Genomic DNA, 25,789 nt, shown 5'->3' on the forward strand with positions numbered 1-25,789 from the left:
TGAGAACGGCCTGCGGGCTTTTACCTGCCAGGAAATAAGGATGGGACAGGGACGTGCATGCAGGGATTTAATTCTGAAGGCCTCGTGCATAAGGACCGGCGCTGTGAACGGCCTGCGGGCTTTTACCTGCCAGGAAATAAGGATGGGACAGGGACGTGCGTGCAGGGATTTAATTCTGAAGTCCTCGTGCATATGGACCGGCGCTGAGAACGGCCTGCGGGCTTTTACCTGCCTGGAAATAAGGATGGGACAGGGACGTGCATGCAGGGATTCAATTCTGAAGTCCTCGTGCATATGGACCGGCGCTGAGAACGGCCTGCGGGCTTTTACCTGCCAGGAAATAAGGATGGGACAGGGACGTGCATGCAGGGATTTAATTCTGAAGGCCTCGTGCATAAGGACCGGCGCTGTGAACGGCCTGCGGGCTTTTACCTGCCAGGAAATAAGGATGGGACAGGGACGTGCGTGCAGGGATTTAATTCTGAAGGCCTCGTGCATACTTTCGCACATCTACTTCAAAAGCAGGTGCAAATCATGCAGCCGAGCTTTCGCGATTAGGGCCGGATTCGCCAAGACATTTCTCCCATTCCGTGTCTCAGGCCCTTAGAGTGCAGGTCTGGGCCGAGTCACGCCAAGCTGTCAAACTGGAACTTTTCAACTTGTCCTTTTCCCCACTGCAGCTGGAGTGGGACGTGGTGGCCACTGCTGGCTTCCACCTTCATTTAGGAGGGCAATTTTTAAATAAATTAGTGAATTGCCCTCCCTATGTATTCAGTTTAGATTAATAAGCAACATTTAATAGCAAGTTTCACACATTATAAATGATTCCAGAGGGCATATCCTTCGTTCTTTCATGTCATGCAATAATTAAAGAGACGCGTGTGGGAGTCCACAAAAACGTTTTTGAGGCTGAAGAGGGTCCATATTCACTGAAAGGTTGGGAACCCCTGCTCTAAACCCATCTGTACAAACTTTATATTCAGAGGCAATAAAGCTTTTGTTTTCATTTTCAAACCGCGCTCCATAAGAGGTTAATGTAGCTGCTTCGTTTACAGTCCCTTGGGAAACTGAATATAATTTAAAGGCAGATTTCCTGTGGAGGAGGTCGCACTGTAACTCCTGGCTTTTTGTTATGGAGAGCAGATCTAGAGAAATTGCTTGCACATGAAAAACAAAATAAGTTACATTTTAAAGAGACAAAAAGTTCCTCATGCCAGAAATGAATAAAATTACTGTGTGTCAGATTGCTAAGTGCAAGAAACGTGGCTGGTTATTTTGTAACGCTGGCACAAGGTCAACAGGCCGTCCCTTCCCTGGCTGCATTCTGCACGTGGGCAAAACGCCGGCGCCGGGTCTTAAAGAGAGGCCCTCCCCGGATCACCAGTACGTACCAGAAACAACGTCGGAACGGTTTCAATTTTCTGACGCACAACTACTTCAGCTTCAGCAATACCAGATGACGAGAACTGCTGCAGGCAGCAGGAGGGCACCACGATAGGCCAAATCTTTTTCCAGCAGAACCGGAAGGGGCATTCCTGAATGGATGCAGCTCATGCCATTAATATCACTGGTATACTGACACCGCACCCGAGTTGGACTGAGGGCAAACGGAACCTTAAAGCATTTCCATCAGATCCAAAATAAGGTTACTCCAATCAACAATGGCCATCTACCAATATCCGTATTCAAAAAACAGCAGCTCCCTTCACCACTCCAGTTTACAACCTTTGTCTACCAAAAAAAGGTCCGTTATGCACAGCCAAGCCACACAATACCACGTCTATGCGCTGACCCAAAAGACAAGGATAAAACACCTCAAATACTAGCTGAAGCACACCCACTCTGGGTTTCCTCTCTATTGCAGTAGGTTTGCCCTTAAAAAAAAAAAAAAAGGACTACAAGCCTACAGTCATCTCCAGGAAGACTGCCGTCTTCACCTAAAGCATCCAAGGCAAACCTATCGGAATTGAGAAGAAAACCACACAGCTGGTAACTTCTTTATAGCAGCATCCAAGCCAAAGCAAGAAAAAAAAAAATCAGACAATTTATAAAACATCTACAGCTACTGCAGGAAGCACTGAAAGAAATATTCCCTGCTCCTACAGTTCGAATTTTCCAGAAACCACTTCATCTGAAATAAAAAAAAAAAAACTAGTAAGAAGCAAGCCTCAAAGTATAAAGTAGAAAAGAACAAAATGGCATGAAAGCCTGTGAGGTACCTGCACAACTGGGCCAGGACGTAATCAAAGGTCCTCATATTACACACAAGAGACCCTGCATGGTACCTACACAACTGGGCCAGGACATAATCAAAGGTCCTCATATTACCCACATGAGACCCTGCACGGTACCTGCACAACTGGGCCAGGACGTAATCAAAGGAGCTCATATTACCCACATGAAAGCCTGCACGGTACCTGCACAACTGGGCCAGGACGTAATCAAATGAGCTCATATTACCCACATGAGACCCTGCACGGTACCTGCACAACTGGGCCAGGACCTAATCAAAGGTCCTCATATTACCCACATGAGACCCTGCACGGTACCTGCACAACTGGGCCAGGACATAATCAAAGGTCCTCATATTACCCACATGAGACCCTGCACGGTACCTGCACAACTGGGCCAGGACGTAATCAAAGGAGCTCATATTACCCACATGAAAGCCTGCACGGTACCTGCACAACTGGGCCAGGACAGAATCAAAGGAGCTCATATTACCCACATGAGACCCTGCACGGTACCACACTGCAAACTGGGCCAGGACAGAATCAAAGGAGCTCATATTACCCACATGAAAGCCTGCGTGGTACCTGCACAACTGGGCCAGGACAGAATCAAAGGAGCTCATATTACCCACATGAGACCCTGCACGGTACCACACTGCAAACTGGGCCAGGACAGAATCAAAGGAGCTCATATTACCCACATGAAAGCCTGCGTGGTACCTGCACAACTGGGCCAGGACAGAATCAAAGGAGCTCATATTACCCACATGGGTAAGACATTCAGCACAAGGAATCCCATTCATGGGCCATTGATAATGGAGAACAAACGTGGCAAAAGCAGAAAATGTGAAATGGATCAGACGTTGAAGAGCAGACTAGGCCTTCACAGACACAAGAGAAGACTTTCCAGAGAAAAGGAACAAGCCTGGTGGGGCCAGAGCACTACATCAAGGACCTTCTGAGCAGGGAACCTGAAATGTATGCAATCGCCTAAGATATTCACAATTAACAGAGGCTGAGAACCTGGGAAACCTGCACTCAAATCCCACTTCTCACACCAACACTCCTGGTGACTGTGGGCAAGGCACTTTTGTCTCCTGCTGTCTTGGATATCCCCTTATCTTTTAAGCTCTTTGGGATAGGGACTTGCTGTATCTAACTGCAAGTAATGCTACACGCCGCCATGAGCATTATTTGACAAGGCAGGCTAAAAATCCAATTATTATTAAAGTGAATAAAACTCTCTGAACCAACACAAAGGGATTTTATAAAAAGAGCTTGGTTTCTTCAGCCACTGCCAAAGGTAGGGGCCTAACTACTACAGTGTTTTCCCCATTCTGTGGGGCAATGCTTCGCAATGAATCCCAGAGTCCTCCTATAACTGTAAATTCTTCTGTTTGGTCTCTGTTTTCTCAGCCGTTTGCAAACACATCAATAATCACATTGAACGCTAGCCCAATAAAAAAAATGGGTCACCTACTGTTGCAACCGTCCCTTCCCGAGGGCTTCACTCCGCCTACCTTTCTTTCTTTGCACCTCCTCTCTCTATGGATGGACGCCCGACTGCCGCGGCGTCTGCCTGCCATCCTCTCCGGCGTCCCCGGACCGGCTTGGGAGCTGCCTCCCGCCACGCTCCGCTGGTACCTTAGGGCGCGCGCGCCGCGCAGCCCTCACCCTTATTTCCTACTTGGCGCGAACCTCAGGGGCGTCCCCCTGTGATGATGTCACACTGCCCGGATATTTAAAGCCTACGATGTTTGCTAGCCTTTGAGTTAGCAAGAGATACCTTACGGATGGGATTCGCTCTCCGTACCCAGCTACTCTGCCTCTCCAATTTCCATTGGACTCTTAATGCTAACGGGGTGCCCGCTCCTCGGGGGCCTCACTTGCTTTTCAGGTTGCTATCAGGAATCCGGTACTCGCTCCTCGAGGGCCCATGTTCCCTGACTCGCTGCCTGCTCCTACCTGCTCTTCTGCCTGGAAGGATTCGCTAATCTTCAACACCAGTGAGTACTACCATCTTTACCTCAGAGCTGTTCCCTGGAACCAGGTACTCGCTCCTCGAGGGCCTGCCTCCGTTCCAGCCCTAGTGCCATCTCCTACGTGGAACCGCTGTGTGAGTACATTACCTTCAAGCCTCTCAGGGATCAGGTACTCGCTCCTCGAGGGCCTGCCTCCGTTCCAGCCCTAGTGCCATCTCCTACGTGGAACCGCTGTGTGAGTACATCTCCTACAAGCCTCTCAGCTCTCAGGGATCAGGTACTCGCTCCTCGAGGGCCTGCCTCCGTTCTAGCCCTAGTGCCATCTCCTACGTGGAACCGCTGTGTGAGTACATTACCTTCAAGCCTCTCAGGGATCAGGTACTCGCTCCTCGAGGGCCTGCCTCCGTTCTAGCCCTAGTGCCTTCTCCTACGTGGAACCGCTGTGCGAGTACATCTCCTACAAGCCTCTCAGCTCTCAGGGATCAGGTACTCGCTCCTCGAGGGCCTGCCTCCATTCCAGCCCTAGTGCCATCTCCTACGTGGAACCGCTGTGTGAGTACATTACCTTCAAGCCTCTCAGGGATCAGGTACTCGCTCCTCGAGGGCCTGCCTCCGTTCCAGCCCTAGTGCCATCTCCTACGTGGAACCGCTGTGTGAGTACATTACCTTCAAGCCTCTCAGGGATCAGGTACTCGCTCCTCGAGGGCCTGCCTCCGTTCCAGCCCTAGTGCCATCTCCTACGTGGAACCGCTGTGTGAGTACATTACCTTCAAGCCTCTCAGGGATCAGGTACTCGCTCCTCGAGGGCCTGCCTCCGTTCTAGCCCTAGTGCCTTCTCCTACGTGGAACCGCTGTGTGAGTACATTACCTTCAAGCCTCTCAGCTCTCAGGGATCAGGTACTCGCTCCTCTAGGGCCTGCCTCCGTTCCAGCCCTAGTGCCATCTCCTACGTGGAACCACTGTGTGAGTACATTACCTTCAAGCCTCTCAGGGATCAGGTACTCGCTCCTCGAGGGCCTGCCTCCGTTCCAGCCCTAGTGCCATCTCCTACGTGGAACCACTGTGTGAGTACATTACCTTCAAGCCTCTCAGGGATCAGGTACTCGCTCCTCGAGGGCCTGCCTCCGTTCCAGCCCTAGTGCCATCTCCTACGTGGAACCGCTGTGTGAGTACATTACCTTCAAGCCTCTCAGCTCTCAGGGATCAGGTACTCGCTCCTCGAGGCCCTAGTGCGATCTCCTACGTGGAACCGCTGTGTGAGTACATCTCCTTCAAGCCTCTCAGCTCTCAGGGATCAGGTACTCGCTCCTCGAGGGCCTGCCTCCGTTCCAGCCCTAGTGCCATCTCCTACGTGGAACCGCTGTGTGAGTACATCTCCTACAAGCCTCTCAGCTCTCAGGGATCAGGTACTCGCTCCTCGAGGCCCTAGTGCCATCTCCTACGTGGAACCGCTGTGTGAGTACATTACCTTCAAGCCTCTCAGCTCTCAGGGATCAGGTACTCGCTCCTCGAGGCCCTAGTGCCATCTCCTACGTGGAACCGCTGTGTGAGTACATTACCTTCAAGCCTCTCAGCTCTCAGGGATCAGGGACTCGCTCCTCGAGGCCCTAGTGCCATCTCCTACGTGGAACCGCTGTGTGAGTACATTACCTTCAAGCCTCTCAGCTCTCAGGGATCAGGGACTCGCTCCTCGAGGCCCTAGTGCCATCTCCTACGTGGAACCGCTGTGTGAGTACATTACCTTCAAGCCTCTCAGCTCTCAGGGATCAGGTACTCGCTCCTCGAGGCCCTAGTGCCATCTCCTACGTGGAACCGCTGTGTGAGTACATTACCTTCAAGCCTCTCAGCTCTCAGGGATCAGGGACTCGCTCCTCGAGGCCCTAGTGCCATCTCCTACGTGGAACCGCTGTGTGAGTACATTACCTTCAAGCCTCTCAGCTCTCAGGGATCAGGGACTCGCTCCTCGAGGCCCTAGTGCCATCTCCTACGTGGAACCGCTGTGTGAGTACATTACCTTCAAGCCTCTCAGCTCTCAGGGATCAGGTACTCGCTCCTCGAGGCCCTAGTGCCATCTCCTACGTGGAACCGCTGTGTGAGTACATTACCTTCAAGCCTCTCAGCTCTCAGGGATCAGGGACTCGCTCCTCGAGGCCCTAGTGCCATCTCCTACGTGGAACCGCTGTGTGAGTACATTACCTTCAAGCCTCTCAGCTCTCAGGGATCAGGGACTCGCTCCTCGAGGTCCTGTTCTCCCTATCCTGGGGTTCTCCATACTGGGGCTTTGTGCATATTCCACTGTACTCATTATTCTCAGTTCTTTCCACTACCTCACTGCTACCGGAGGAGTCGCTGTTCCAGCACCTGAGGGATACCAGCCCAGCCGGGCTACTTCTGCTGCTCACTACTGCTACGGCTTTCATCACATTGTCTAATAAAAGATCAATCTCTGTGTCTGTGTGTCCCAAGCTGAGCCTGACCTGTGGCCCCTCACGGGACTTCCCCCCTTGGGCGTGGTCAGCTGCCACAGTGTCCAAGGGTCCACCCAAACCTCACTAATTATAACACCTACAACTTGTTAGGGAAAAACGTTTTTTTTCTTTACTACAATTGAGTTATCCCATTATCAAAGCTGTAAGTGCCCGACAGCAGCAATGAACTTTGCTGTAACTGGGAACGCAGCCTCCTTCCAAGTAAGGAAGCAGATCCGACCGGACCTCGCCCAACCCCGTTTCTCAATGCGCTGAGCTCTGCAGGTGGCATCAGACCGGGAGTCAGAGGCCTGGGAGGCTCCTGGCCATTTTCTCAGCTCCAAGTTAAGTCCATTATTTTATTGATTTATATTCTGCATTTCTTAACATTTGTTCAAAGCGGATTACAATGTAAAACATCCATCATCACAAGTACAACAACAACAATTTAGGAATGATATTTATTCATCCAAAATTTATATTTTGGCATCACACTGCAGTTCTTACTCCAAAAAGGAGGAGACTAAAAGGGTCCTACGCTAGAAAAAAAAACCCCAAGAAGAACAGGAAGCCTTGAATCAGATTTTCAACATACTATAAGGAGCACTATGCATAGTGCTTCAGCTCTTCTTGGGACACAAATCTAACAAACAGTGTTACCACATCCCATGAACTGGGTTTATTCCTTCCCTTCGACTTCCCCAGTTCCTTGCTAGGCCCCATCAGGGTGCCCAAAACTAGACCTCCACTAGGTCTTGTCAGGGTGCTGGGGCCAAAATTAGATCTCAGCTGTACCCAGAAACACCAAACTGTCCTTGCTTGTACCAACACCAAAATCCAAAGGCAAAGGCGGTGGATAACTCCCTTCTCACAGCCAAATCATTTCAAAAGCCTGAGCAGTCTGCTCTCTGCCAGTTCAGTCTGGGCCAGGCAACGCATTCCCCACGGCTCAGTCCAGCGGGCTGACACCAGCAGGGCAGGCACACATCAAACCAAGCATTTCCCTCCCAAATACTGCTTGCTCCCCTCTTTGGAAGGAAGGAAAGTCACCAATCAAAGTCATTCCAAGCCACAGCGGTGGGAGGGAAGACGCCCAGAGTGGGAAAATCCCCACCCTCGGAGGAGAGACATCAAACGGTAAGTGCAGACTGCAATCAAATTAGATCAGAACGAGATATTTCAAGCCAAATTATGCTCTCAGAATAGAGAAGCTAATATAGAAGAGAAAGGGGTAACTGATAATTGGTTTTCAACACAGCTTTCCAGGATACAGCACTATAGCACCTTCAAAGAGAAACCAATAACAAAGAAAGCACTTTGCTCCACATCTGTGGATCCTAGAGCGGAGGAGACCTGTCTGCTCCTCATTTTAACAAGCTCTCCGTCTCCTTTGCATCACTGGCAGTCTTTTACCACAATACAGCATCATTTTTAGAAAAAGCAAGCATGTGAGGAACTGTGCCCCGGCCCGAGGAAAACCGACACCACGACAGTGGCATCAAACCATGAGCACTGACGGGGCCACCTTGGGAGAAAATCCCCAGCCAGCCGGGCAATGAATGGTTCTCCAAGCTGCCAAGGTGTGCCAGCTGGCGGGGAGGAAAAACGGCAAAAATACAAAATAAAAAAGCCCAAGAGCACATAAAATGGCAGAAAGTACAACGAGCACGACTAAGAGAACTGGCAAGCAGGGCAGAACGAGCCGTGAAGGGGCCCATACCGCACACTTCGGTAACCTCCGCGCCATTCTTAAGAAGGTGGCAACTGTTCACGCCCTGTTAGTCGCAAGCAGAGAGACTTCCTGGCAAGCTGCTTAGAAAAAGAGAAAATTGAAAAGCCGGCACCTAGGCACCTCCCCCCCCCCCCCCCCCCCCCCCCCCCCCCCCCGATAGAAAATCCCTGGAGGGAACAAGTTTTCCCTCAGGGCACAGCCAGGGCTTTGTCAAAAGAAAAAAAAAAAGTCACCACTTTCCCACCTTCTCCTAAAAAAAAAGGGGTTTCCAGGACAAGCGGCTTACTGGGTGAGGGGGAGAGGTTGTCGACTCTGTTATGAAAGGAATCCAACCTCTCTACCACATGACCTGCTTTTTTTCCCCCCCCCACACTGTCTTATCTTCAAGCTCGCCCCTCCAATCTTGCACGGAAACCCTTTTTCTGGACATAACCTTACATTATACACACAAGCAGCCTCTGCGGGCAGTCCCTGGCCTTCGTATGGGTCTGCAGAGTCTCCGACTTGTATCCTTGGGGTACGCACTGAGGGTCATCATCAGAGTAACCTTCTGGTACACTCACTCATCCCACCTCTCCCTCGCTTTTCTGGGCTGCTCTGGGCATCGCATGGAGTAAAATCTCCGGTGCTCGTGTATACTTCAAAAGGGTGCCAGTCAATCAGAGGAGAGGAGAGGGTGACGTGTTCCTCCTGCCATGCAAGGAAGCTTTTCGGACAGGAGACCAGCACACGGTGAAGAATTGTGGGGGGAAGTTATCCGCTGGAATGGATCGGAGTAAGCAGCAGGAACTCCCACAAACTTCCTCACAACCCAGATTCCAATACCCCGGGGCCACGAAGACCAGGGAAAGAGCCTCATTCACTCCCATGCTCCCCAGGCAGGTACGGAAAATAAAGCCACTCAACCTAAGCCAGAAGGTAAAACAAATAGAAATGTCACCTTCCCACAGTGCACAGCAGGAACCCTGGCTTTTAAAGTGAACCCAATGCAACTGAAAAGCAGGAATCTCAGACGTCACCAGCTTTTCCATGCCTCTCCCATGCCGCCCTGAGCAGTAGTTGTACTGGAAAGGTGGGGTATTAACAGCCCACCTGCACCACAGTGGCAGCCCCGCGCCTTCCTCCCAGCGTGGCCCGGGTCCAAAACAAAAACGCTTCCTGCTGCTTCCCCCTTCCCCTCTGCGACAGCCCTGGCAGGGCCAGAGAACCACTGCTCCCTGGAAGTACAGAGGAGGGAGGCAGCGTGACCCCCCCCCCCCCAAGTCCATGACCCAAGCCAGGAGGCGGCCAGGGTTAGTGGTCAGGCACTTCCATCCCCACTTCTCCTACCGCTGGCTTCTCTCCCTCCCGCAAAAAAAAAAAAGCTGATCCGACTGGGAGAGAAGCCAGCGGGAACATCAAGAGGCACCCGACAACTACCCTCCCCCTCCCGAGCAGACTAAGGAGGGAGAAAGCCGTCCCTGGGAGGCTGGGGACTCAGGGATGGGAGGAGAAGGGAGAAGGACGTGAGAGAAAGAGTGGGCACCCAGCGATGAGGCTGGGAGGCAGGGGAGGGAGGCTGGGGTTTGTCACCTCCAGTGGGCCAGAAGGTGCCCCAGACATTGGATACGGAGAGGAGCCCCTCCCTACCTGCCCTTTAACACTGGGTTGGGGGGGGGGGGAGGGGGAGCCCCGTTTTGGTAGATTCACCCTGGGCCCTGCACCACCTAGGGTCGACCCTGGGTGGACAAATCAAATCGAATGAGAAACCTCTCTTAAACATAAAAGGCACACAGGATAGGAAACATCTCTGCATACAGGCTGCTGTGTTTGCTTGTGTGCTGGTCACTGGGGGTCACGCTCCAGAAACCATTACTTGTGCTGGCATTTCAGGAAACGTAACGATTGACTTTCTTTCCTTAGGGACTATACTTGGTGTCCCACAAAACAAAAAAACCAAACTCTTAAATAAACTTTACTTGAACACAAAATACAGTGTAAATGATTTTGTCATGGGACACCAACGACATCAATTTCTTTTTATACATTGGGTAAAAGGAGCTTCTGAAAATGTGCCAGCCCTCCGCACGAGTACCTCTTACTGCTACGCTGCGCTCTGTGTAGCCCTGCAGGCATTTTCCAGGCCCCGGTGAGGAGACGCGGGGAGGTTGGGGGCGAGACGGTTCACATTGTAAATGCCTTTCCCTTCCCCCCCCCCGCCCTCATCAGTTTTGACAGCCCTTGGACTAGTCTGGATCCTAATTCCCCGTTTAATTTGCCACGGGCGGTGCGCGTGTCCCTGGTTCAAGGCGTTCTACGCGCCTAACCTCCAAGGGCGCCAGATTACGACGGCACCCAGTCCCTACCTTTAAATGTGCAAGCTCGATCCGTCTCACCCCGGGCTTTGCAATCTGAGGCCACACAAAGGGAGGAAGAGAAGTAACTGGAGAGGTGCCCAAGATATCAAACCTGAAAAACTCCACCGAACAAAAGGCAGGAGGAGAAAGAGGAAAAGGGGAGAAAATAGATGATTTTTTTTTTTTTTTCGGGAAGCGAGGACAAAACTGTTTATCTGCAAGCAAAGTCCCAGAGTTTGGTCCATGTATATAGAAGGTCTGCCAACTTGCAGTCATCTAAGAACTACATGAGAACCAATCGCTCATAAACACAATTTCCAAACTCTCAAGATCCTAATTATATGAACTTAAAATGAGAGACAGAGAGAGAGAGAGGCCGGTTCCCAGCTTTCTGAGTGACAGCACTGCAAGGCTTCCCAGGATCACAGCTCCACCCAACTGTACGCAACCTCTAAACAGACCTTCTTAGGAAAGATCAAACGTTTTAAGCGTTTTAAGCCCCAGTCTCTGTGATCACAGGATCAGACCCCATCACTGGGGTCCAGGACGAGATCCCCTTGGGTCACAGCTCAGCAGGAAGTGGCACCACCTCCCACCAGCAGGCAGAGTGGACATTACCTCACCCCGCCCAATCTGAAGTTGACTAATACCTGAAATTCAAGTATGCGAATGGCAAGTAGGACACCCTTAATCTACACTTATCACAAGGTGTCGTGTGTGGTCTTCCCTCTTCCGAGGGAACGACACCCTTCCAGTGTCCCTTTCACACACCTGACAACTAGGAGAGCAGAAGAGACGTCACAGACGGGTGCATCACTAGAGAATCGCTCGCCCAACTGCATCTAACACCACTTTCTGTGCACACAGAAGGATCAGTGATCCAAAATCATGATGTCACTGTTTACGGACATCTGGCACAACCCGTCCTCCATAAAGCCAACCTTAAATGTTGGAGTCCCAAAAGTGTAGAACTATACATGCCCCTAAGAAAAAAACAGACAACTTTTAATTTAAAAAAATACTTCTATTGGAAAGTTGTTTTCTCCATGGTGTGGGAGGTTACTTTCAGACACTAAACTCCTGGTTACTCTGGGACACTCCCAGCCCTGTCACAATAAATGCGAGTCCCTAGCTAATGGAGAAAATGCAATTCACAAGTTATTTTCTGAAGAGCGTGTGGCCCAGAGGTGGGCAAATGACGGCCTGCGGAGGTGAGCTGGGTCCCGGCCTGCAGCAATTACTTCCAGCCGGAAGTGACACTGCTGCTGGCCCGTCAGCTCTCAGCGGGGGACCTCAGCTCCTCAGGCTCCAGGACTCTGAAAGAGGCTCAGGTCTCGGGCTTTGCAACTCCGAGGGAGGGCCCCTCAGGTTCTGAGACTGCAGGGGAGACCTCAGACCCTCAATATCCCCGTTCCCTCCCCTCCCCCCTTGGGTCCGAATGTTTGCTCACTCTTGGTACAGTTGAGAGCTAGGCGGCTCCTGTTGGGGTGCTGCTTTAGAAGAGAGAAGTCATTCTGACAGAGTTTCACAGCAGGTTTTACAGAAGTTTTAACTCTCTTTGGCAACAATCATTGCATCAGGTCCCCAGTGGGGTTGGGTGCCAAGTGTTGACCTTTCAAACTGTGCAGCTTCTCACACAAGGAACTCTCCACCGGTCACGGTTAACAGCCTGCACTTGGATCTTAGTAAAAAGGCCGAGAAAACAATGCAGTAAGAGAATGCACCGCTGGTGCCCAAGAATCAGATGTTGGCATAGCCAAGAGAATGACCCTACTGCATTCATTCATTGTGGTGTTAGGAGGCCGGCCATCTCACTCACTGCACTTCTGCATTTCATTACCACTTCCAGTGAGTCACTGAGCAGCTATTCAGCTTAAGGAAAAGATGAAACACAGCAACCGGGAGCTCTGGCTGAACTCCTCCCCGCCTGCACCGCTCATTCCCAGCCAAGCTGACAGGGACCCGCCTTTCCCAGCTGCCTGCCAGAGGTTAGCAGCACAGTCCTCCAACCATGATGAAATGGCCCTGAAACAGCATGGAAAAACCAGCCAGGATCAGCAGCCCACTGCAACAGCTGAACCCCCTCCTGCTGACTGTCAGTGGCAAACAAACCATCTGCAACAGGCACCTGAGAAGCTTGCATGCTGTGTCATCTTAGGTTAGTCCACTAAAAAAAAAGGTGATCACAACTTAGAACTTGTTATTGATTTACAGCTTCAAAGTATAAAACTGCCTAGCCAGTCCAGGCAGAGACAAAACACGCAAAGGCTCTAAAAACAGCAAAACAAAATTACAGTTAAAAATAAACAAACAAGGCGCACAGAGACAACAGCAGCATCCCAATATAAAACACTGTCAACATCACACAAAGGAAACACTTATTTGCTTTATCACAAATAACCCATTTATTAATACATTGTTGTATACAAACAACACATGATTTAAAATTTACCACCCATTATTCCCTCTTATAATCTCATTCACACATACACCATACTCTTTAAACTCACAAATCCAAATGTCATGACTGAGTAACCTTTACACACCGTTAAACACACGCCTCCCGTGGTTTATCCCTTAAATCCCACGTGCCACTTCTGGACAGAACCAAGAATTTGAACCTGAATGCAGAAAGGAACTGGCAAGCTGCAGAGCATCTTCAGAGCTGGAGAAATATGGTCACAGAGCCACAAACCAAGGTGAATGTGAGCAGCGATATTTTGTAATTGATGCAGCTGAGTGTGAGATACAGGAATCTTAGTCAACTCGTGACAAAAATCACCAAAACCAAAACTATCCCGAGAATGCCAGGGGCAAAGGTTTCTGCTCAAATTTAATTTCATTCATTTTGTTCAATTTATGGGTTGCTTTCCAGATAAAGTCGCCCAAAGCGATGCACAAACAGAACAGAAAACATATACAATAAGATACAATAGTAAAATAAAAGTAAACAACAAAAGTTTATAAAAGACAATCCAACACTGCAACCCGTCAGTCAGGTTTTCAGGATATCCACCATAAATATTCACGAGAGAGATCTGCATACTATGGAGGCAGTGCATGCAAGTCTCTCTCATGCATATTCATGAAGGGTATCCTGAAAACCCGACTGGCTAGGTATGCCCAGAGGCCTGGGTTGAGAACCACTACTTTTGCATATTTACAACGGGCAACCATTTGTTGACTTCAATCATTTTAAATGTTTTTATATCCAATCATGTTTAATCTTTATGTAGAGCATGAGAATCTTACAATAAAATTATACAAAGAAAGGTAAGGTTCTCAATCTTAGAGCACTGATTAAGGGCCAGGTGACTCTTGCTCCATCTGGAACTTCAAATCCCAGCCCTGCTTGGTTATAAGTCACCTTGCACCTACCTCTCTGCCAACATTTACCCATATGTGCTTAAATAATAATAATACTGTTCCCTCTGCTTCCAATAAACTATTAGACAATATCCGAAGATGGAGGCCAGGCCAGGCCTTCCACACACGGCTGTTAGCTTGTGTTTAAAAGTTCCTTGGCTGTAAATGTGCTAAGATTACTTGGATTTTCTGAATACGAGAGTCACCCAAAGCAGGTTACAGCATATTAGAAAAGCAGCATACAAACAGAAGACATCTGCAGCTTTCACAATAAAAAGGTGCAAATCAAATTTGAATAGCAGCAAACACGAATTACATCACAACTTGACAATATAAAGGTGCCGGCCTGCGTAGACCGGAAGGGGCATGTAACTGCCCTCTTGTCAGCAGGTACAGAGGAAGGAAGGAGAGTGCTAGGATCAGGAAGATGAGGGAGACTGGTGGTCAATATGGAAATAATTAGAGGGCCCTTTAAGTGGTTAAAGCAGATATGAGCACTGTTTGACTAAAAGCCACTACCGAACATAACAGCTCATGCGAAAAGTCTAAGAGAATTTATAAACCCACAGAGGAGCAGGTGCTGTGCAAGAATAAGAACAGACTGGGTCCAGTGGCCCATGGAGAGCAGAGCACATGGGGATTGGCCCAACACATCAGGGTATGTTCAGCACTGCAGGCAAGGTCAACCACATCAGAGAAGGCCGAGCACATGTGTGAATGGAGAAGGCGTAGTGACAGGAGGCTGCTGTCACTCCACCACCTGACTGAGGTCAGCGAGGGGAGAAATCCTTGCATCTCCTGGGCAAGGAGGCTTTTCATTTGCTCTCCTCACAAAGAGGAGTCTTCTGGTATTTCATATCAGCTTATATTTGGGCAAAGAATGGTATATGAAGGCATACACATCTCAAATACAGAAAGCACTAAACTTCATTCTTCAACTCATTGTAACTACATTACAAAAAAAACTCAAACAGCAACAAACAAATAACCATAATCATAAAAAAGTATATACATGTTTCTTTGAAGACCTTACAACCCAATTCATAACTGTGTGTATGGAGAGGTTTGTTATGTATTATGAGCATAAGGTTTGCCATACTGAGTCAAATCAAAGGTCCATCAAGCCCAGTATCCTATTTCCAACAGTGGCCAATCCAGGCCATAAGTACCTGGCAGGATCCCAAGGGATGCTGCTTATCCCAGGGATAAGAAATGGATTTCTGTAACTCCACCTAAATAATGGTTTATGGACTTTTCCTCCAGGAACTTGTCCAAACCGTTTTTAAAGGCAGCTACACTAATAGCTTTCACCACATCCTCTGGCAATGAATTCCAGAGCTTAATTATGCATTGAATAAAAGCGTTTTCTCTTATTAGTTTGAAATGTATAACTTCATTGTGTGACCCCTGGTCTTCGAACCTTTTGAAACAGTGAACTAATTCACGTTTACTCGTTCCATTCCACTCATTATTTTATAGACTTCTATCATATCTTCCCTCAGCCGTCTCTTCTCCAGGCTGAAGACTTGTAACCTCTTTAAGCCTTTCCTCATAGGGGAATTGTTCCATCCTTCGCCCTTCTCCGTACCTTTTCAAATTCTGCTATATCTTTTTGGAGATGTGGTGACCAGAACTGCACACAAGATGAGGTCGCGCCATGGACCATACAGAGGAATGATGATATTCTAGGGGAGAGAGGCAGCTAGAATGCAGCATATTTTAGTAATATAAAGGTGATACTGTGTAGCTCCGTCATCCATCAACACAGAAAATAACAGAGAGCTCGCTGCGGGTGGGGGAAGCCTTACAAAATTTGCTCTGAAGTACACCATCAGGTAAACATTATGTGTGCGCTCTCCATCCCCTCTAGTGAGCATTAATTATGAATTTTTATTTTTTTTTTAAGGAGATGTTTATAGCTGCTGTATCAGGATGCCCTAATGTCTGAATAAACCCTCTCTCTCCAGGACGGGGAGGATCTTATAGGTCAAGACCCGGAGAAAACGGGCTGGCTGACAGTTACCTACGGCTTTATGATACCCTATGCACACAATTCTTATGCTCTAGGAATGCGAGCCTCTGTTCCCATCCCCCCTTCAGATCAAAATTAGCATCTGCCCCCCCCCCCCTCAAAAACGGACCCTCCGCCCCCATCATTTCTAAACGAGCACATCTCCACTCTGTCCCATGAGACTGTCTCCAGGCAACGGAGGGTTTCGAGAAACAGAAGCAGTGAGTCACGTCCTGGTGTTACAGGGGTTGCTCCATCAGTATCTACAACAAGGTCACTTCCTGCCAGCTTCGTCCAGCCCGTAAAAAAGAAGAGCCACCCCGCGAAGGAGGAATAGTTTAGATTTTGCACATCTGAGGTCCGATTTTATCAAGGCCTCTCCCCGTGGGTACAGGACGGGAGGAAAGCCTTGGTGGAGCGGGGCGCCTGGCGGTTATTTGGTAACCGTGCATTAGAGAAGAGGTCGCAGGGGGGGGCTGCAAACCGGAGAAGCCACTCTCGGGACTGCACGAAGCAGAGAGAAGGGGGGCACAGGACTGCGCTGCCCACAGCCTCTCTGGCGAGCTGAGAGGGAGGAGTTTACATCCGGCAATGGAGCAGAAGGCAAAAAAAAACCAAAAACCTGCACGCCCATACCGCGTCCGCCTACCAGCTCACTGCACAGACGAGATCCCTGCCCCCTGAGAGGAGAGAGGCCGGCCTGCTTTACAGTAACCGCTTCTCTTAATGGCGAGGACTTCTCAAGGTAGCGGCGTTTCTCGGGTGCAGCTTGTCCTTAACTCAGGCCTCAGAGTCACGCGAGAAGTAAATCCCCCTCCCCCCTCGGTAGGAGACAAACGACTCTCAAGATGGCCCAGACAAAACTTCTTTTATGGTTTTTACAGCATGAGAAAAATAAAATGCAGCCAACCAAATACTGTCGTATGCTGTCTGCACAGCTCGGACGTCAACGCGCGCGGCGGAGGAAACCAAGTTGGTGCCAGGGTGGCAGTAGAGCAAACATTTCCAATCCCCAGAGCCAGAAACCTGCCCCCACTCTCTTCTGGAAACATCCACAACCCAGGAAGCAGACGCTTATCCACATCAGACAGCATTCAGTACCCCAGAAACAGCAGGGGCTCCGACGCCCCAGGACAGCGCTCTCTTTGCATTTCCTTCCTGGCGGGGCTTTCAAGCTCCGCCTGTAACTCTGGCGCTGAAACGTACACAAGCAGGACGGCAGAAGAAGAGCAAAGAGCCCAGCCAGTCATTTAATTTAGCATTAGAATTCCCATCACTTCCCCTGTATTTATCCCAGGCTTTCTTGAATTCAAGTTTTGGTTTTGTCTCCACCACTTCCACTGGGAGGCTGTTCCACGCATCCACCACCCTCTCTGTACAGAAATATTTCCTAATATTACCCCTGAATCCACCCCCATCTCATGATCCCATGTTTTACAGCCTCTTTTCCATTGTAAAAGGATCACCTCCTGTGCATGGAAACCTTTGAGATACTGGAAGGTCTCTATCACATCTCCCCTTATCTAGCCCTTCCTCTAGGGCAGGGGGGGCCACCTCTGGTCCTCAACAGCCACAAACAGGCCGGGGTTTCAGGCCAGCCACAATGAATATGCATGAGATATATTTGCATACAATGGAGGCAGTGCATGCAAATATAACTCATGCATATTCATTGTGGCTGTCCTGAAAACCCGGCCTGTTTGTGGCTCTCTAGGACCGGAGTTAACAATCCCTGCTCTAGGGCCTACGTGTTTAGATCTTCGAGTCTATCCCCGTATGCTTTAGAACGAAGATCTCTGACCATGTTAGTAGCCTCCCTCTGGCCCGACTCCATCCTGTTTATATCCTTTTGATGGTGCAATCTCCAGAACTGTGCACAGTATTCCAAGTGAGGTCTCGCCAGGACATATTATAGGGGCAGTATCACCTCCCTTTTTCTGCTGACCATTCCTCTCCTTATGCAGCCAAGCATCTTTCTGGTTTTTACCGTCGCTTTACCCACCAGTTTGACTACCTTAAGATCATGAGATATTACTCGTAGATGCCGCTCTTCCTTTAGAAGAATTTCACCTCCGATACTGTACCTTTCCCTTGGGTTTTTGCATCCTAAATGCATTACTCTGCATATTTTAGTATTAAATCTCAGCTGCCAGACCTTAGATCTGAAGCTTTGCTAGATCCCTCATGTTTCCCACTCTTTCCTAGCTGTACATTCTGTTACAGATTTTGGTATCGTCAGCAAAAAGACAAAACCTTTCCTGACAACCCTTCTGTTATGCCACTCACAAAAATGTTGAAAACAACTGGCCCAAGGACCGATCCCTGAGGCTCACCACTAGTAACAACCCCCTCCTCTGAGAAACCTCCATTTACCACTCACTTTGTCACCTCCCACTCAGCCAATTTCCAACCCAGTCACTCACTCTAGGATCCATGCCAAGGGCGCACAATTTATAAGTCTTCTGTGCGGAACCGAGTCAAAGGCCTTGCTGAAATCCAAGTGCACTATGTCTAGTGCTCTCCTTTGATCCATCTTCTCTGGTCACCCAATCAAAGAAATTGGTCAGATTTGTCTGAAAAAAATGTACCTCTGGTAAAACCCTGCTGCCTCACACATCTTGCAATCCATTGGATTCCAAACATTGCACGAGCCTCTGTTTTAGCAGCGATTCCATTAGTTTGCTCACCACAGAGGTCAGACTGACTGGCCTGTAGTTCCCAGCCTCCTTACTCCCACTTTTATAAATAGGAACCACGTCTGCCCTTTTCCAGTCCTCCGGATGTACTCCAGACTCTAAGGAAGCACTGAAAAGGTCACCAGCGGAGCTGCCAGGACATCTCTAAGTTCCCCTTGTAACCCATCCGGCCCCATCACTTTCTCTTTACTTAAGTTCCTCAGAACACACTGTTCTGAAAATCGTTTTATGGGGTCCTGCTCCAGGCCCTTCCTCAGTGAACACAGAGCAGAAATGTTTGTTAAGCAATTTTGCTTTTTCCTCATCAGCCTCTACATATTCCTCACCTCGGAGTCTCCCGGAGCCACTTTTGCACTTCCTTCTATCACTAACACATCTAACAAAGTCTTGCCCCCCCCCCCCCCCCCATTTTACCGTATTTGCTATTTTTTTCTATTTGAATTTCTACATTCCTAACTACTTTCCCAGCTTCACTTAATTTTTCCAGATATTGTCGCCTGTATGAAGCCCGAAAAACTAGGCCAACTGAACTCTTAGGACGAAGCCTAGGAAAACAGCGCTGAAGACTGCCGCCTTCAGACGGCGAATGATCGGGGAGCCTTCCTTATGTAACCAGAACCAGGTTCTCTGACTCCATCTTTCGGACCAAAGGGCACAGAGCACACAGGGAACTTCTTCCCCCCGGGAGCAGCTCCTGATCCAGGCCTTGGAATCCAATCCCAGCGGACGCTTCCCCACGTGCCGAGGCGGTCGGCAGAGTCCTCCTGCTTCCCCAGAGAGCGCAGCATGTGCACGGTCTTCCCCGCACGCTGGAACTCGAGGCTCCTTATCAAAAGGCCGTGAGAGGCAAGCACAGACCGGACCCGAGACAGGGAACGGGAGAGGAACTCGCCGCAAACCCTGCGATGCTCTCGCTGGCTCCAAAAACCAAATACGGAAAAAAAAAAAAAGGCCAAGACGACCTCCCAAATATAGTTTAATGGCTCGGCTTCGATTTATTCAATATTTATACGTTTCTTATTGACATAGCCCCTTCCCCAGCAGCAGTTTGATACCCAGGACAGGATGTCAGTGCTCTAGGAGGATATTTTAGTGTCTCCTACAGGAAAAAAAAAGAGGTAAAATACTTGGAGACGTAATTCCCCTCCCCCCCCCCTCAGAAGTCTCCTCCCCCTTTCCTTTTAGGGTGAATAAAGGGTCTTTCCATCACCAGAACTGTGCTTGAGTTGGGATGCCGGCAGGTTTATTTCATTCTCGCGGTTCACTTGAACCGAGGCTGTCGGAGCCAGGAAACTTCTTAAGGAACGATCTTAACCCTGCCCAATCTCCTGGAAGGAAAGGTCCGGTCTGTCCGCGCAGAACGTCCGACGGGCGGAGGATGGACTCTGGGTGTGGGAGGGCAGGGACTTCGGCATCGCTAGGCCTCAAAATCCATGAACTCTTCAGCTGCAGGGAGAATTCTGAATAAGAACTTGCACTGCCCTAATGCTGCAGACTTCCGGTTGCCAGTAGCACATTTAAGAGACAACTATCTGTGACCTAGGCAATTAATTCCCCATCAATAAAGTGCACAGATTCGTTTCTCCTTGCAGTATTCACAACCTCAGGAGAGGTGGCAGGACTAAAATGGTATCAGAGTACGGGGCAAGGCACTCCTGAGGGAGGAGATCCGGTAAGGTCTATGGTACAGTAGGTGGTGGGTAAACTGGACTGGCCCTGGTTCGTTATCTACGGACCATCTTCTCTTTTTCTGTTCCTCCACATCAACCTGCAGCCTCATGCGTACACCCATCCCCCCGCTCCCAACAGCCCGAAAGCTTTTCGTAATCCCACCTCGAGGAAGTCCCAGGTCACTACTTCTTACCTCTTTGCTTCTTCCAGGTGACAAAGGTACTCGTATGCCACATTCTGCCGTCTTCTTTCATCCATTTCCTCTGCCGTCAATCTTTCATTATCCAAAACAGCTGTAAAAAAAGTCAGAGGGTGAGCGCCTACAGCAAACAGGACAAGGCAGCAGACACTGAATCTCTGCAGGACTTTTCCCCATTTCCATGCATCGTCTGAGCTCTCCCACCCCCCCCCCCCCATGCCCCCAAAACTAATTTTATACAAGAATGTTTTCTCAAATGAGAAAGGGCATGATGAGAAGAAGGGGGGAGAGTGCCCCCAACCTTTACACCCCAAATACACACACACACCACTCCAATACCACCACCACCCCCACCCCCAGGGGTGAGGAGGGGGGAAGTGGGGGGGGGAAGTAAGGGGGGGGGGAGTAAGGGGGGAGAGAGTGTCCCCACCCATACACCCAACCATTACACCCCAAATACACACACACACCACTCCAATACCACCACCACCACCCCCAGGAGTGAGGAGAGGGGGGAAGTGGGGGGGGAAGTAAGGGGGGGGGAGTAAGGGGGGAGAGAGTGTCCCCACCCATACACCCAACCATTACACCCCAAATACACACACACACCACTCCAATACCACCACCACCACCCCCCAGGGGTGAGGAGGGGGGGGAAGTGAGGGGGAGAGAGTGTCCCCACCCATACACCCAACCATTACACCCCAAATACACACACACACCACTCCAATACCACCACCACCACCCTCAGGGGTGAGGAGGGGGGAGGGACAAAGTGGAGAGAGTGTCCCCCACCCAACACACACATGCAGGAGAGGAAAGGGCACAAGAGGAAGGGAGACAAAGCGTAGCCATCCCCACCCCACACCCTCCTCCCACACAACCCACGCAGCACGAGAAGAAGGGGATTGAGTGCATAATGCAAGAGGGGAGAGAGTGTCGTCCCCCCCAATCACACACACCCATCCACTGAGTCTCTTCCCTCCCCACACACAGACACATACATATATATGCATGGGGGGGTGATACATACATATATATGTGAGGAGGGGGAAGAGTGCCCCCACCCAATCACACACATCCCATCCATGCCATTCTTCAGCCTCCACACACTTATAAGGGAGAGAGGACTGAAAGTGAAGAAGGGAATGGAGAAAGGGGGACCAGATGGAATGTCCAAGGGGGAAAGAGAGCGAGCGCGCGTACACACACACACCCTCACGCACACACACCCACACACACACACACACACACACCCTCACGCAACCTACACCCCCACCTTCCCCCTCTACACCCAGGAGTGAGGAATGCAAGGGGGAAAGAGAGCATGCACACACACACACCCTCACGCACGCACACCCTCACGCACGCACACACACACCCCCTCACGCAACCTACACCCCCAGGAGTGAGGGACTAAGTGAGGAGTGCAAGGGGGAAAGAGAGCGCGCACACCCTCACGCAACCTACACCCCCACCTTCCCCCTCCACACCCAGGAGTGAGGAATGCAAGGGGGAAAGTGTGCCCCAGTTATGCATCCCCCTGACATCTGCTCCCCCACCATCAGAGCTGGTGAATGAAGCAAGGGCGCAGTCTTAGCATTTTAATACTTATAGTGCATTTTAATTCTCAGAAAATAAGAGCAGAACTACCCTTGATGCAATCAGCAGAGATCTAAATCTCTCCACACAACAATGCTGGCACGCCACACCCTCTGATCATCTATACTTTGGAGACAGCTGCAGATTTGGGAAAGGTGCCCCAATAAGGGCTGGGGCAAAATCACTGCAGGCAGCACCTTGAACCAAGGAGCGTCCAGCAATTTTGTCTGAAGAGAGGGGCATTACTAGGCGTTAGAAGAGAACCGTGTCCAGATCTGCAGGTGGCATCCGTGGCATGCTTCCATCCAACCTCCACACAAGGCCACACTTTGTGGGCAAGGAAGCCAGGCTGTGGGGTCCGGCTTGGGGAAAATGACTAAGGGCATTACGTGTTTTTCAAGAAGTATGGGAGGTGGCTGAGGGAGGCTTAGAACATGGTTTTGTATGTTCCCATTTTATTGTAAAAAAAAAAAAAAAAAAGCAAGGAGAACCATACAGAGATAAAAACTCTAACGAACGATTTACATAAATTCTGCAGAACTCGGCATCCAAAAAATGGTGTTCTCTTCATTTAAATCCACAATGGGCCTCAAGCGGTATCAGCGGCATTCACCTTCAGCTTCATTCAGGTGCGGGTTTGTTCAATGCTCATAAAAAAAAAAAGGGTTTCTTTTATTGAAAACCTTTAACCATTGAGACAAACCCTAAACATCTTTCCCATATCCACTTAACCACAAATATAAACTTTAAACTCCGAAAAAATAAACAATAAAAGAAAAAATAAACTCATCTTAAACAGATGCGCCACTTATGACCTCACAGCTGAGTCCATGAAACGAAAGCCCGACAGGAGCTCACGTTTTGGCGGCCACGGCCACCTGCCTCGGGGGTGACCTGATACCGCCTGAGGTCCATTGTGCAGCCAGAGGCGTTGGATGTAAATGAAGGGAACACCACTTTCGGATGCCGAGTTCTGCAGAATGTATGTAAATCGTTTGTTAAGAGTTTTTAACTGTATATGGCTGCCCTTGCTTTTCGGGATTTTTTTGTGTTTTTGAGGGGGCTTCTGTTTTTTTTGTAGCTTACCATATTGTTGCAACCACCATTTGGGACAAATTGCTTTTTTAGGGTTTTGCTTTTAAGAGAAGTGTGTTGACTGTGGGTGGTGGGGGAGGGAAGATGGAATTTCACTTGGGTCTTGGGCCGGTGGGACACCCGGCACTCGATTGTGTGCAGCACAAGAGACCCTGACCCCTCCTACAGCCCTCTCATTCACCAGTAAGAATGATCTTCTGCTTTCTCGGACTAAAACCAGGTCGCCAGGCTATCCAACTCCCCTATGAAGGAGGGGATGACCCCACTGGGGGTTCTGATGAGAAAAGGCGTTGGGCAGCTGCAGGTCCTTCTGCGATGGGGAATCAGAACAGGGCTTTGTAATTTGTGGTCCAGCCTTAGTCCTGTCAAGGACAGAGCTAGTCGGAAGCCTTAAGTACAGGAAAAGCACTTCTGTTCCACCTACGCAACTGAAACGAGTAAAATGTGTTCTCTTGTGCAAGCAAGGAGGAGCCTCAGGAGAGGGGTAGAGTCACAAGGCAGGTTAACATTTGTGAGGAAGTGAAAGAATTGGGGGGTGGGGAGGGGGGCGACTCTTTCAGACACTTTTTATTATTATTATTTTTAATATCCCCTCTTCCGAGCACTTCATTTCGACGACCTAAAAGAAGAAAGCGAAAGAGCTTGCAGCAAAGAAAGCTGCCTCTGCACCAAGAACCCCCGCGAGCTGGGCAGCTCAGAGAGCGGGACCGGGCGCCTGTCCGCAAGCCCGGCCTGGCCCTCCACGTGTCTGCCCCACCCTCCCCGGGCCTGCTTCCTCCCTGCGGGGTGTGGGGGCTGGGAAAGGCAGGAGGAAGAGATGGGTGGGGTAGGGGGGAGAGGAAGGCGGCAGCATGGGGGAGGGTCCTGATGTGCTGCCACTGGCTGCTATTTGCACAAAAATCTGTCATTTAACGAGGGGCTCCTGGGATCCCCGACGCAGCGCACGTTTTTGGCTTCCAAACGTTTCTCAGCTCCAAACTAAACCCAATTGCGAAACTTCTTTTTTTTTTTCTTTCTTTACTGAAACGCTCCAGGTCTTCGAAAGGACGAAGCTCCTCCGATTAAACAGAAAGAAGCTGCCGAGTCCCGGGGCCATCCTGCAGCAGAAGAAGTGGATCGGAGGCCAGAAAACAACCCCTCCCCACCCCAGGCAGCAACTTTTACTGCAAGTTTTCTCTGCAGGCAGAGCCGGCCCAGCGGCAGCAGAGACTCCTCGCTTTCACGGGGCCCGGTTCCGATCGCCACCCCGCTTGGCCCAGCAACTGAGCCGAACCGATTTTTTTTTTTTTTTTTTTAATCAAATGGGATTAATCCGAACACATTAATGCAAAACAGACTCCTCCCTCCCAAAAAATAAAATGTTGTAATTACAAAATGTCAGAAAGCCCGCGATGCCATCGCATCAGGGAGCCGAGCAGGTCGGGGTACCCGGTCCGGTCCGGCCCATCCGATCCGATGGCGCCCAGCCCCGCTTCCCATACTTACAGCCATAATGCGGGCGCAGCCCCACCAAGCCGTCCACGTCGTCCGAGACAGACATAATGATGATGGTGGTGGTGGTGGTACCGCGATGCTTCGGGCCGGGCCGAAACCTTTCCGATCCGCTCGGCTCCGAAAGGACAGGGGCGGAAGCGTCGGCTGGGGCCTTGCGAGCAGCCACTTTCAGAGAAGGTGAAAGAGCAGCTCCTGCGCTCCCGTCTGCACAGGGCGTGGCTGCGCGCCCCGCCCCCCGCCTTAACCCCCTCAGCGCCGGCGGCCCGGGCACCACGAAACCTTTCCAAAATGTGAGAGGCATGGTCGCGATATTATTCTGCTCACCGTGATCCCGCCCCTGGCATGGGGGAGGGGGAGGGCTGGGGGCGCTCCTTCCCCCCCCCCCCGATCTCCTCGTCTTTGTCTCTGTGTTGGAGGGAGGGAGGGGGGGGGGGCAGGTGTGCGCTTGACTCCTTCCCCCTTGCACTTTCCAGTTTGATATAAGTGGGGTTGGGGGTTTGGAGAGGTGAGAGTTGGGGGATCTGTGTTTCCGTGTAAGGCTGGGGACGCTTTCCCTCTTGCATTCAGCAATTTGTCCCTTGTTCCTCGGGGGGTGGGGGGGTAGTTGATGGTGTGGAGAGGTGAGGAAGAGTGAGGTGATGGGGAGGAAGAGTGAGGTGATGGGGAGGAAGAGGGTAAGGTGTGTGTGTGCACACAGGCATTGATCCTCTCTGGCCCCCACTATCCACTTTGCCCCTTCCTTCACCCTTGCTTCCTCTCCTTTTCTCTCCTCTCACTCACCACTCTTTACTTCACCCTCCCCTCCATGCCACCTCACTGCCCCACGTTCCTTAACTCATCTCTCCCCACTCAGCCGTTCCCTTCCTCCTCTCCCCTCCCCACTCTAGCACTCTTCTTACTCCTTCC

The 25,789-nt window shown here is 50.3% G+C and overlaps 1 protein-coding gene across 1 annotated transcript in view; it reads right to left on the minus strand.

The window, feature by feature from the left end:
- IQGAP1 (IQ motif containing GTPase activating protein 1) overlaps positions 1 to 25,077 on the minus strand; it is a 122,909-nt gene extending 97,832 nt beyond the window's left edge. The window contains exons 1-2 of the mRNA XM_029574545.1: positions 24,875 to 25,077; positions 20,687 to 20,786 (exon numbers count right to left, since the gene is read on the minus strand). Coding sequence (XP_029430405.1) covers positions 20,687 to 20,786; positions 24,875 to 24,929 — 155 coding nt within the window. The 5' untranslated portion in view covers positions 24,930 to 25,077. The remainder of the gene's footprint in view (positions 1 to 20,686; positions 20,787 to 24,874) is intronic.
- Between the last annotated feature and the right edge of the window lie 712 nt (positions 25,078 to 25,789).

The sequence above is a fragment of the Rhinatrema bivittatum genome, chromosome 13, assembly GCF_901001135.1.
Source record: "Rhinatrema bivittatum chromosome 13, aRhiBiv1.1, whole genome shotgun sequence".
NCBI classification, from domain to species: Eukaryota; Metazoa; Chordata; class Amphibia; order Gymnophiona; family Rhinatrematidae; genus Rhinatrema; species Rhinatrema bivittatum.